The following is a 13,776-nucleotide window of genomic DNA, read 5'->3' on the forward strand; positions in this document are numbered from 1 at the left end:
GAAAAACAGATGAAATAACAATTTGCAAGACACTGTCAGTTAGGCAATAAAACATGTGATCCCTAAGAAAGGGAGAGCAACTGAATTGGCTCCTACAATTGCCTAGCTTATCACCTTAAGAGGGTTTCTAGGTTACAGTATATGGAGAGGTCAGCCAGACTGAGCCTGGCAGACTGCATTGAGGCAGTGGAGTTGAGCATCCAGGGTCACCAAGTTGACTTAAATTCCCAGGAAGAGTAAAAGAGAGGAGAGAAGGGAGCTGCACAGAAAGAGAATTCTAAAGATCTGCAGAGGGTTTCTTCAGAGTGTTTGGCTGGAGTACTGATCAACACACGCATATGTGGACACTACCCAAGCCTGGGCAAAGAACTAGCTGACAGCATTACAAGGAACAGCATCCAGAGCTCACACAGGGCCAGGAAGATTGCCTGTTTGACCAGCCAGGGTGGAAAACCTCAAGCATCTGAGAACATTGCAGAGAGGACAAGGAAGTGCCTTAGTTCAACACCAGGAAAAAAATCCTTCACTGAGCATTTTGCTAGTTCCACCTAACAAACATTAAAAACTAGAACTGAAATAATCAAACTGCTTCCAAGTAACTTAACTGTGTTCACAAAAAAAAGCTCAGAAGTATTTATCAAAATATAGAATCATACAGCACCCAATACGGTAAAATTTACAATGTCTAGCACCCAATAAAAAACAATCAAACATGGAAAGAATAAAAACATACAACCCATAAAGAGGAGATAAATCATTCAAAAGAAATAAAAACATATGTCCATCCCAACATTTGTATATAAATGTTCATAGAATCTTTATGGTAATAGTCCCCAAACGGGAAACATCCCAAAACTCTATCAGCCGTTGAATGGATAAAAAGATTATGGTATACACATACAATAAAAAAAATTACTCAGCAAGAAAAAGGAGTAAGATATGCTACAGCACAGGTGAATCTCTATGCTAAATAAAAGATGCTAGATTAAAAAAAAGAGTACCTATTGTGTGATTTCATTCATACGAAATTCTTGGAAATGCAAACTTATATATTGTGACTAAAAGCAAATTAATGCTTTCTGCAGGAGTGGGTGGGGAAGGGCAGGAAGGAGAGATCACAAAGGGGTATGAGGAAACCTTTGAGGTGATGGATATCTTCATTATCTTGATTATAGTGATGGTTTTACAGGTATATACATATGTCAAAGCTTGACAAATTTTACACCTTAAATATGTATAGCTTATTGTATATTAATTATACCTCCATAAAGCTGCTAATAACTGAAAGAAATGAAGGAATCTAAATATCCAGTTCCTCAGTCAAACTTTCCTTATTTGAAGTGTTTAATGGTCACACATGGTCAATGGCTACTGTAATGCTCAGATGTTACCATCATTTCCAAAACTTATTTTAGAAGCAACTATCCTAGGAAATTGAGTTTAGGTTCACTTAACTTTCCCTAGAAGTGAAGTTGCTGGATCAAATAATATACTCAGTTAAAATGGATACATATTCCAAAAGTTTCTACAGAATAGTACATCAATTTACACTTAACCATTAGCATTTAAAAGTCCATTTTTCCCCATGCTTGACAAGAAATAATATGATTTTGACTTTATTTGCACTTATTTGATTACTAATAAGACTAAACTATTTTTACATGCTTATTTGTCTTTTTTGACCTATTTGCTTACATTTAGTTTAGGAATTGTTAGGATAATATGAGCAAAAATGCTAGAAAAAAAAACTTGTATTAACAAATTTGAAGGCTGGGCGCAGTGGCTCATGCCTGTAATCCCAGCACTTTGGGAGGCCAAGGCAGGAGGATCATGAGGTCAGGGTTCAAGCCCAGCCAGATCAACATAGTGAAACCCCATCTCTACTAAAAATACAAAAATTAGCCGGGAGTGCTGGTGGGTGCCTGTAATCCCAGCTACTCAGGTGGCTGAGGCAGGAGAATCACTTGAAACCGGAAGGCGGAGGTTGCAGTGAGCCGAGATTGTGCCACTGCACTCCAGACTGGGCAAAAGAGCAAAAGTCCATCTCAAAAAAAAAAAAAAAAAAAAAAAATTGATATATTATCTCTTAGGAAGTAAAATCCTTTATTAAACTTCTAAAATCTTACCTCGTCCAAACAGTTGACACGAACATTCTTGCTGGATAATAATGTTCCAGCTTCTTGGACAGTACCTTGAAAAAAAAAATGAAAAGTAAGGTTATTTATCACTAGAATAAGAGAAAAATCTAACATCAAGGAAATAAACTTTAAGGAGTTATCTGTAAAAGTAAGTCTAGCCAGTGTAGGTTGCTAAGAAATGAAACATCCAATCACATACTATTTATTTTACAAATTAATTGTCCAGTAGAATAGATTTACAGAAACTAAAAACAGCTTCATCTTGTTTTTATTTTCACTGACCTTAAAGTATATATATTCCATTGGCCACATTTTCCTTTTGGCAGTAATACAATAACCACAAAGCATAAGACTTAATACTGAAAAAAATCTTAAAGGGCATCTAATCCAAATCACCATCTGAAGCTTAAATTCCAGTTAATGTAATACTTGGAATTCAAAATGCAGTCAGTATTTACATAATTTGTCAGCACCACATCTGGTGAATTGATGGCATATTTATAATAGAATGCTTGGTTTGGAAATACTTAGGTGAAACATATCTTTAATGCCTAGTACTATATAAAAGTGCTCTGTGATCAGTACTCACCACCCTGAAAGTCAACTAATGTAAACCTGAAGGTCACTCCTCTGCAAATTTGGAAAGAAGCTATAATTGGGTCACAGTTGTCAGGTTTTTCCAGTCTTCTACAAGGCATAATGACAGAAGCATACTTGCAGGAGAGAATGTTGCTATTATCATTAGCACAAGTCAGCCACACATTTTGCCAAGAAATTTCTGATTTACTGGGAAGAGAACAATGAAATTGAATGTGCTGAGGGAGAAAGGCTAAGGTAAGCCTCTCCCATAAAAGAATATAAAAGTATAGGTAAATCTCCCAACCAGGTTGTTTCCTCTCTTTAAATTTAGACTTGTAGTGTGAGAATGTGCTAAACTCTGCTAGCCTTCTAGAGTTAAAGATGAATGCAAAGATGAGTATGCTTCTTTCTCTCTGACCCACTTCTTAAGCAAGTCACCTGAGTTCCCCTCACCAACAGAGGAGAAACAGAAATGTCTCCTAGATAGACAGAGAAATAGCTCTGTTGGGAAAATGTCAAGTGAATGATCTACATGTCCCTGGAGTATGATGGCAGCTATTTATATATATATATATAAATAGTGCATTTTTCTGACCCTGTATTCCATCTGAAAGCAGTTAGTATCACTGGCTGAATGGCTATGAGAGGGCCAAGCTCTTGTGTGTGTGAGCATGCAAGCCAGTTCTGCATGAAACCTTATTCATACCTGTGGCTTCTCATCAGAGACTTTCTCAAAAATCTTTATAGAAGAATAAAAGCAGAGCAAAAAACCCTGCACCCCACTTTCTCTTGAGGAGGATGCTTCATCCAAATCCCATTCTCCATGGAGAACCAAAGTTATTTTCTATCTTTTTCTATCTGCCCAGGATATGTTTTTGCAAGAAAAGGAGAATACTATAGGGATTATGAGCATGTCAAAGCCTACTACATGTGAAGAGTAGAATGGGGATTAAGACCATAAACATTTGGTTCTCATTAGAGAACAGGCTGATAATTCTCTAAGATGTTTGCCCAACAGCCAACAATCTAAGTTAATATACTCTGTAAGGGAACAATATATTTTAAAGATGATGTATATATAATGGAAAACAAACTGTTCTCTCCTGCTAAACTTTCACTCAATAGTCTCAATCCTTCACTTCTGACACCAGATATATGGGGGTTTCCCCCATATACACAAAGCAATTCTCCACTGGACACCAATGGGTATCCTATAATTTAACTCATTTCTAACACTGTTTACCTGAAGTTAGAGTCACATCTAATAGGTCAAGGGCTCAGGCCACAAGACTGTCCCCATTTCAGATGCCAATCATAAGCCCCTGTACTTCTGACTGGCTATAAGTCAGGGTTCCCATGATCCCCTCCTCATGTTCCATAATTTGCTAGGACAGCTCACAGAACTCAGGGAAACACTACTTACATTTACCCATCAATTACAAATAATATTACAAAGGACAAAGATGAACAGCCAGATGGAAGAGGGACAAAGAGCAAGGTATGTGGCACGGGGCACAGAGATTCCACGCTCTTTCCAGGCACCCATTCTTCCAAGAACTTCCATGAGTTCAGCAATCTGGAAGCTCTCAGCAACTGGTAGTTCAATAATATTTATGCAAGCTTGATCACATAGGCGTGACCTATTATTAAGTCAGTCTTCAGCTCCTCTCCCTTTCCTGAAGATGCGGGGAGGGGTGGAGTTGAAAATTTCAACCTTCTAATCATGGCTTGAACTTTCTCATGACCAGCCCCCATCCTGAAGCTATCCAACAGTCACCTCATTAGAACAAAAGACATTTCTAATGCCCAGGAAATTCCAAGGGATTAGAAACTCTGTGTCAGGTAGCAGGGTCAAAGACCAAATATTAGAACAATAGATGCACCCAGCACCCCTATTGCTCAGGAGATTATATGGGTTTTAGGAGCTCTGTGTTAGGAGCCAGGGGCAGAGACCAAATAGATATTTCTTATTATATCACACACGTACACACATCCACAATCACACACGCACCACTCAACAGGTTAAGGTTAGCCTTTTGAAATGCAGGGACTGGAATGAGAAAAATAATCTGAAACAGATTGGGCTTCTAGAGAATAAAAATAGATTTGGAACATGGATGAGCAAAACACTCCAAGAGGAAAGACTGTGTTGATTTCCAGTTTGGTGTTCACAATGTAATGACATTGGTCGGAAATTATAGAAGGTCCAGAATAGCATAGAAATGTGAAACACATGGCTCACACAGAAGGATTTTTACTTTATGTCATTCCTACTGTCCATAGTAGACTTAAATAATATTTTACAAGTAAGTGTAAAAGATTAATTGCTTTATTCTGGGAAATAAATGTGTTAAATCTGATTTAACAAACTACTGGGGGTGGAAGATAGAGTACCATAAGAAGGGATGTGCAAGGAGCCAACATTTACCTTCATTGGAAATAAGAAACAACAGACCTAAACTAATGAAAGTAATAATTAGTGATTTATTTCCCTTTAGAGAATTTCTCCAACTGCTCAAACCAAAGAAGAAAATACAGCATAACCTGCCTCATTAGGGTGGAATTGACCACTTTATCTGGATGAACAAGCATTTTAGGAGAGAAGAGATTATGTACATAATATTTTCCCAGCAAGGACAACATAGTGAGACCCCATCTCTACAAAAAATTTTCTAAAAAATTAGCCAGGTGTGGTGGCATGCACCTGTAGTCCCAGCTACTTAGGAGGCTGAGGTGGGAGGATTGCTTGAGCCCAGGAGGTCAAGGCTGCAGTGAGCTATGATCATGCCACTGTAATCCAGCCTAGGCAACAAAGTGAGACCCTGTCTCAAAAAAGAATGATATTCTTAGTGTTACTGCTCTCTCTTCTACTACATTATAGCTTTTTCAGGAATACTATAAAATGGAACAAGACCTGCAAAACTTGGCCAGGCGTGGTGGCTCATGCCTGTAATCCCAGCAGTTAGGGAGCCAAGGCAGGTGGATCGATCACCTGAGGTCAGGAGTTTGAGAACAGCCTGGCAAACATGGTGAAACCCCATCTCTACTAAAAAAAAAAAAAAAATACAAAAATTAGCCGGGCGTAGTGGCACGTGCTTGTAGTCCCAGCTACTAAGGAGGGTGAGACAGGAGAATTGCTTGAACTCAGGAGGCGGAGGTTGCAGTAAGTCAAGATCACGCCACTGCACTCCAGCCTGGGTGACAAGACTGAGACTCTGTTTCAAAAAAATAAGTAAATAAATAAATAAAAAGACCTGTAAAACCGTTTCCTTACCTACGAAATAAGGATAATAATATCCATCCCACAGTTATCTGAGGGATAACTGTGGAGCACATATAAGCCTTTATTAGATCTTTTTATTTTGTATTCAGAGCAGCACAATATAATTCATTGTGACATTTCTAATATCTAGACTGGGAACACGGGTCTCTACCAAAGACAAGCAGATGTAGCCAAAACAAACAGAACAGGAGAAACAAACATTCTGTTTTCGGCAATTCATCACACAGCCATGAGATTCAAACATGTATAGATTTCAATCATTATTCACTATTATTATTTTAATTTTTTATAGATACAGGGCCTTACTCCATCGCCCAAGCTGGAGTGCAGTGGCATGATCACAGCTCACTGCAGCCTTGAATTCCTGGGTTCAAGCAATCCTCCTGCCTCAACCACTTGAGTAGCTAGGACTACAGGTGCACGACACCACACCCAGCTAATTTTTACATTTTTTATAACAGTGGGTCTCACTATGTTGAGACCCAGACTGGTCGCAAACTTCCTGGGTCCAAGTGATCCTCCTGCCTCTGCCTCCCAAAGTGCAGAGGGGTCACTCTACAGGCATGAGCCACTGTGCCCAGCTGGACAGCAATCATTATTTATTGGAATCCATGAAAACGGATATTTTAAGGAATATATAATCGAGTTAAGGATTTAGAAATCTATTTGGCTTTGTTAGTTGTTAGAGTGTTTACATATAAGTAAAATCATGTAAAAACGTTTAAAGTGACTTAATTTTAAAACAAGAACATATGGATATAGATTTTGATATAATCATAGATATAAAGGTATAAATATATTTTAAAAGTGAAACTCCATCTCTACTAAAAATACAAAAATTAGCCGGGCGTGGTGGCACACACCTGTAATCCCAGCTACTCAGTAGGCTGAGGCAGGAGAATTGCTTGAACCTGGGAGGTGGAGGTTGCAGTGAGCCGAGAGTGCACCATTGTACTCCAGCCTGGGCGACAGAGTGAGACTCCGTGTCACATACATACATACACACACACACACACACACACACACAAAGTGGAAATCTGGAAGTATAACATGCATTTTGAAATCGTGAATTTGTGTGATGTTTCTAAAAGGTCTCCTACTCATATCTATTTTTAGACTTTGTAACAAAATGATCTCAAATTAGTATTACGGAGCACTGTATAAAATTGAGAGTAGCTAAAAGAGCTGTTGTTGTGAAAATGAACATAATGAAGATAATGAAGCCCATATAGGCTGCATAACCTGTCCAGTCATCCAACTAATGGTAACCATATATTTTAAGTTAATTTTTTCTCTGAAAGCTGTATTATAATTGGTTATAAGCAGACTTGAATGTTTCTCAACCATAACGACACCAGAAGCATTATTAATGACACAGGACCTTAGAACAGGATCTTATTTCAATAGTCCCAAATTGGAAACAACAATTGGGCATCAATGTGAATGGATGCACAAATAGTAGTATATCCTTTCAGTGGAAATGAAAGAAGAAAATCATCTACGCACTACGCACTATTGGTATACACAATAAATATGAACCCCCAAATCATACTGTTGAATGAAAGAAGCCAGCCCCCCCTCAAAAAAAGGATACTTATTGTATGATTTCACTAATATAAAATTGTAGAATAGAGAAATCTAATCAACAGAGGCAGAGATCTGTTAGTGGTTGCCTGCAGATAGGGGTGAAGGTAGTGACAGATCACAAAGAGGCATAAGGCCTTTTTAGGGGGTGATGAAGATGTTCATTGTGTTGATCTTAGTGATGGTTTCACAGATGTATATTTAAATCAAAACTGATAAAAAAAAAAGTGTGTACTTGTAATATGTGCCATTTATTGTATCTCAATAAAGTTGGTAAGAAAAAGCCTTATTATCCAAACCTGTTTCATAGCTCCTTTACACAGATAAGAAAAAAAAAAAAAAAAATAGGAAGTATAATACTTTCTTGTTAGCAACAGTGAGCCCAGGAATTTCAGGTACTAAATAAGAGAAGTAATAGGAAAATTATCTAGCTCATAGCCTTAAAAAAGGTTTAATTTATTTCATAATAGTGCTTGCTCGGAGATTAATGAAAAAGGTATGAAAGCTTAGAAGAATGGGTCACTCTACAAGTAATATAAGCCAGTTAAACAGAGTTCAGTGATTTCAATTTTCTCTTACATATTGTTCAATGAATGCTGTCATTAACTATGATTTAAATGGATATGTTGGAAACAGATTTTCATTTTCATCTGGAACCTCTTGGCATTCTAATAAATAAAAAGCCCCACTTACAGTCTGGTAATTTCTGGAGAGCAGTGGCTGGCAGATGGAAATCACTTAAATGTTTGCCGAGTTTATTTCAGATTGGCCAAGATGCCAGGCCAGACTTTGCTGAAAATTTATTGTTAGTTCAAAGTACTAGAACTTACTGTCTAGTCTAGAGTTTTTCAAAGTTGAAAAATCTATGAAAGAAAAAAAAAAAAAAACTCCTCACTTCACCCACTTTAAAAAAAAATTGCCTCTCTTCGGCACAAATATAAACTTTGCTTATGACCTTTCTTCAACTATAAAACAAAAATTTAAATTTAATGCACACAGAACTACAAAATCAGTAACATTTAAAACTGAGTTAACTTGACAGATGCTGTTTTGCTAAAACTAAATGGCCTCTCAAAGTGAATATTGTATGGACTGCTATGGCACTGGTTTCATGTTTTGTTTAGTTTGTTTTTAAGTACAGCCTATTTATTACCTATGGGCCCTGTGATACCTCTTCTCCGCCACTTACCTGTTTGACACTGTTTCCTAACTTCCCAGTCCCTCAGTTTCCTTTCCTATAAAGTGAAGATTACCATATTTATCACAAACACAAGCAGTGTTTTAAATGCTTTAACTATACTAACTACTTTCATCCCTGTAACAACATTGTGAGGTGGCTATTATTATTATTATTCCTATTTTTCACACAGAGTACTTGAGGCTCAGGAAAAGTCACTTGCCCAAAGGCCACATCACCAGTAAATAAGTTAGAATTTCAAACCAGACCTGCATGGCTAACCACTATCCCATGCCATCTCTCATACTGTCATAGCTCAAAATTAATTCCTAGCTCATCAAAATTAAATGCATTAACATATGTAAAGTACTTAAAATTATGTGTGGCTTGCAGTAACAGTCAATAAGCGCTGGCTGTGATTGTTTTTCTCATATGTCCCATTACTTTTCTTTATGAGTGCAAGTGATGTCCCCCAGACCTGCATTTGGCAAGAATGTATCACATACTAGGTCCACATCAGTTCTTTTCTCACTGGCATGGTCCAATTAAAGTGATGAAAGCATCAGTGCACTCATGCAACTTGATGCACCATGTGAGCCCAGAAATATCACGGCACTAACCAAAATAAATGCACATTAATTTAGTTTTATATAATCTTTGAAATAAATACTGGTGGACACCTGAGAATATATCCAAGGAATCCCTTCTCCCCTCTCAAAGACTCAATTTATAAAACTGCTCATTATTTTTCACTTTTAAGAGATCACATGATGGGCCAGGCCCAGTGGTTCATGCCTGTAATCCCAGCACTTACGGAGGCCGAGGCAGGAGGATCACTGGAGCCCAGGAGTTCGAGACCAGCCTGGGCAACACAGGGAGAACCGCCTCCCGCCGACCCCCATCCCTACAAAAAAAAATCTTTTTAAATTAGCCATCATGGTGGCTCACACCTATAGTCCCAGCCACTAGGGAGGTGGAGGCTGCAGAGAGCTGCAACTCCAGCCTGGGTGAAGAGTGAGATCCTGTCTCAAACAAACGAGAGAGACAGAGGGAGAGTGAGTGAGAGAGAGAGAGAGAGGACATGTACTAGCTCTGTACTGCTTAAAAGAATTTCTGTAATCCCAGCACTTTGGGAGGCCGAGACGGGAGGATCACAAGGTCAGGAGATCGAGACCATCCTGGCTAACACTGTGAAACCCCGTCTCTACTAAAAAATACAAAAAGCTAGCCATGTGAGTTGGCGGGCGCCTGTAGTCCCAGCTACTCGGGAGGCTGAGGCAGGAGAATGGCGTCAACCCGGGAGGCGGAGCTTGCAGTGAGCTGAGATCCGGCCACTGCACCCCAGCCTGGGCGACAGAGCAAGACTCCATCTCAAAAAAAAAAAAAAAGAATTTTTGTCCCTGGTGGATTGTGAATTGATCCTTTGTCTCCTTTGTGCCCAACACAGTACCTGGCAAACAGCGAGAACTTACATGTTTGCTTAATTGAATCCCAGAGCCATCAAAGGCAGGGAGAAATTACCCAGAGACAGGAAGAACTGAAAGACTGAAATGCCAAATAGGTTAGCAAGAACCATGCAGTACAACAATATAAACTCGAACCCAAATCCCCAAATTCAGGCAAAGAACACATCATTGATACACATAGCCGTGACTGACTTAGAATAGTTGAGATCAGATCGAGTGGGCTCAGCTCATCAGCACCTGTTGAGTTCAAACCTGAATTTTTTCTCCTTCGCATGTAGAATTTCCTTGTCGCTATGAAGAGTAAATCTGCCTTATTCTCTAGGATCCCACATTTCGGCCTGGCTACTAAGTAAATAAAACTGGAAACTGGGAAGCCTTATGCTGCAATGACTAGCACCTCTGCCATTCGAGGACAAACATAGCCATCCTATTACTGAGTTTAAAATCACCACATTAATTGCCCGGAGTCCCACGCATCCCCATTCCCGCACCATGAGGGTGCAGGAGAACTATGCAGTCACGCTGATGTCACCTGCCAGGTAACGGGACTCGGCAGGGAACTCCTCTGGGACGTTCACTGGGGACTCCGGGGAAATATGGCTTCTGGCTCGTCTTCGGGGCTCCCCGCTGGGACTTAGCACAGCGGAAGTGGGGCACGCATTGGGAAAGTGGACAAGAAAGCGCGAAGGAGCGCGATTAGAAGGTCGCATCTGTGCAACCTGGGCCGAGGGGTGGGTGTGGAGGCCTCGCCAATTTCCTTGTCTCTCTAGGGTTCCTGAGGCTGTCGGAGCTTCTGGAAGCCAGTGAGGCCCTGGATGCGGAAGTCTCAATGCAGCAAATTACAGACCTAGTTCTGTGCCCTTATGAAGCACCCCTCTCCCTAAGGGTGCCCTCCACTCCCAAGCGGGGACGGGAATCGGCAAAGGATCCAGATCATTCGGCCTGCGGAAGTCTAAAGGGCCATTTAGACACCAGCCTAAGAGCCTGAAACTACCAGGACCGAACGCGGTCAAAATCCCTGGGGAGCAGTAAAGAATTCACACACTGGGGCCCACACCTCCGGACGCTCGCATTAATCTAAGGCGGGGCGTGGAAATCCTTACGTTACCAAAAGCGGATTTAGAGGCCGAGCCTCTGAAACTACCTCTCCTGTCCCAGCACTGCTTCTACCTCCCCACCTCTCCGCCTCTGCAACCCGTCCCAGACCAAAGGGAGAAACGCTCTTTCCCGGTTCCAGGCTGCCAACCTTGCAGAACCGCAGCCAAAGGTCATGCAGGCCAGGGGCGCCCCCCCGGATCTGCCACGCCCCCCGACCAGGCTGGCCGCGTCGGCGTCGCAGCCCACCACCCGTACCTTTCCCGATGACTTCCAGCAGCTCCTTCTCCTCCTGGGTCAGCTCGCCTTTCTTTATGTGAACCATTGCTCCCGCCAGCTTGAAGGTTATTCTGTTTCTTAGGAAGTATTAAAAAAGAAAAGATGCGTCTGTATTGGGAACGCCAGCCGCAATGAGGCAACTTTAGACCAAGACACTGAGGTAGCCAACCGCGGAAACGCTGCGCTTCTCTCCTCCCTCCCGCGGGCTGGCGGACAGCGGGCGAGCTCGGGCGAGCCAGGCTGGAGGTCTCTGCAGGCCCAGCGGCAGTCACCGCCCGCCGCCTGTCATTGGCCCTGCCGAGGAGGAGGAGCCGCAGGAGGTGGCAGCGAGAGATCGCCATTGGAGAAACCTGGAAGGGAAAAACCAAATGCAGAAAGCTGGAGGGGGGAATTAAATTCCTCCTATACGTTTTGCACCCCTATCCTCTCCGGTTCAAATATTTCGCCACAAGCAATATTGAAAATGCTACAGCTGGCAGTTCTGTGCTCAGCGACAGCTTTCTGGGACGTGCAGAGGTTCCCGGGTGTCGCCGTACCCTCACTATACCCCCGGGAGTGGCGCGGTCTGGGCAGGGGCGGTCTGGGAGGCGGGGGTGGTACGGGAGGCGGGGCTGCTCCGGGTTCCGTGTGTCTATGTCAATGTGTCTGTCCTTCACTCCTCCATTGTCTGCCGCCGCTGCTGCCGCTGCCTCCGCTGCTGCTGCACGAATCGCCGCACCCCCCCGCCTTGCGCGTCGTCGCTACCTCCTCGGACAGGTGAGAAGCAGCCCAGGTGAGACAAGGGGTGCCGGGAGGGTTGCGAGAGCAGCGACTGCCGCCCCGCCGGGGCTTCCATCGGGCCGGAGCTGGCGGGGAGGAAGCATGTGCCTCCTGGGGCGGCTTCCTGCCTCGCGGTGGAGAAGCCCCCGCTTCACCTCGTCATCACCGCGCTTACGGGGTGTCAGTGACCTGGGATGAAGACCTCCGACTCGCAACGTTTGGCCGCCCCGGGAGACCCTGGGACCGCAGGCTGGCGGGTGGGGGCCAGCCACGCGGTGGGAAGTGGCGGGTGCACATGGTCTCGTGCGTGGCACCGCCAGACGCGGCTCCCGGGGAGGCTGGGGCCGGGGCTCTGGGCTAGGGGTCGGGAGGAGAGCGCCCCATTACTAGCAAGTCAGTGAGGACAGACTCGGGAGAAGGTAGTTTTTACGTTGGTAATCCTCGCCCTCCCCACTACTTGTCATCTCTTTGGCCTCTGTGGAAGCTGTAGAAGAAAACCGGACCTGATCGCCTAATGTTGCTTGTTAAGGATGTTTAGAAACAATTTACACTTGCACTAATACTTCGTTTATGAGAGACAGCCTGGGGGAGGGAAGGGCTTCTTTGCTCTGCTAGAGTTCTTGGTTCTCTTTGTAACTCAGATCTTGAGATTTATGGAAATAGGGAGTGGAGGGTGGGGAGGTTGGAGAGGGCGGAGATTAAATTGGTGTTGCTGCCTATATATAGCCTTAGATTAGCCTCTTAATCCAATCTTCATTCAACTGTAATATGTAGCCTGGAGCTTCAACCATAGGTAGATGGGAGTAAATACAAGTGTGTACTTAGAAATAAGATTTGCTTCCTAAAATGTGGGAATCAGTGATTTCTCCAGAGTACACATTTATGTTTACATCATCAATGAAAGTTTCTTTGAAAATTAATGTTTATGTTTTACTGTTGTTTCCCTACAGAGTAGTATTGATGTTTCTCTCAATATGTGTGTCAAAGAGACATGTATGTGTCAAAGAGAAATATTTGAATAATTATGTAGGTGGTTTTTGTTAAGCATCCCCAGGACCACTGTTTCTTCTCGTAGTGCCATACAAAAAGCGAAATCCATTTTCCTCTGGCCTTAGGCGTTTATTTTGCGTGAAGCTTTCACTAACACATCTGAAATCTCCTGGAATATGTTTATCATTATTTCCTGCCTTTAGCAAAAATCTTTCCTAAACTCCAGCTGTTTTCGCCCCCTAAAGCTTCAGCTTCAAAGGCTGGGACAGATCTGAGCCAGAACATCTTACATGAAAATGGTTTGAAATTATTCATCTCAGTGTATAACAAAGATACTTTTGTTGGATGATGCTTTAATAATGATGTGGCTGTTCAGGCAAGTAGTAAGGCTTCTGAGAGTGACCGGTCTTTTGTAATGCTGTTAGT

General features: G+C 42.3%; 2 protein-coding genes across 3 annotated transcripts in view; one reads left to right on the forward strand and one right to left on the reverse strand.

Moving 5' to 3' along the window:
* ANKMY2 (ankyrin repeat and MYND domain containing 2) overlaps positions 1 to 11,892 on the reverse strand; it is a 49,920-nt gene extending 38,028 nt beyond the window's left edge. The window contains exons 1-2 of the mRNA XM_010357670.2: positions 11,581 to 11,892; positions 2,127 to 2,191 (exon numbers count right to left, since the gene is read on the reverse strand). Of these exons, the coding sequence (XP_010355972.1) occupies positions 2,127 to 2,191; positions 11,581 to 11,647 (132 nt within the window). The 5' untranslated portion in view covers positions 11,648 to 11,892. The remainder of the gene's footprint in view (positions 1 to 2,126; positions 2,192 to 11,580) is intronic.
* A 319-nt stretch (positions 11,893 to 12,211) lies between these two features.
* BZW2 (basic leucine zipper and W2 domains 2) overlaps positions 12,212 to 13,776 on the forward strand; it is a 60,378-nt gene continuing 58,813 nt past the window's right edge. The window contains exon 1 of one of the 2 annotated variants that reach the window (XM_010357665.1): positions 12,212 to 12,357. The gene's annotated coding sequence lies outside the window, so the exon portion shown is untranslated. Of the gene's footprint in view, positions 12,374 to 13,776 lie in introns of both variants that reach the window. The other variant, XM_010357666.1, reaches the window with a different exon arrangement.

The sequence above is a fragment of the Rhinopithecus roxellana genome, chromosome 6, assembly GCF_007565055.1.
Source record: "Rhinopithecus roxellana isolate Shanxi Qingling chromosome 6, ASM756505v1, whole genome shotgun sequence".
NCBI classification, from domain to species: domain Eukaryota; kingdom Metazoa; phylum Chordata; class Mammalia; order Primates; family Cercopithecidae; genus Rhinopithecus; species Rhinopithecus roxellana.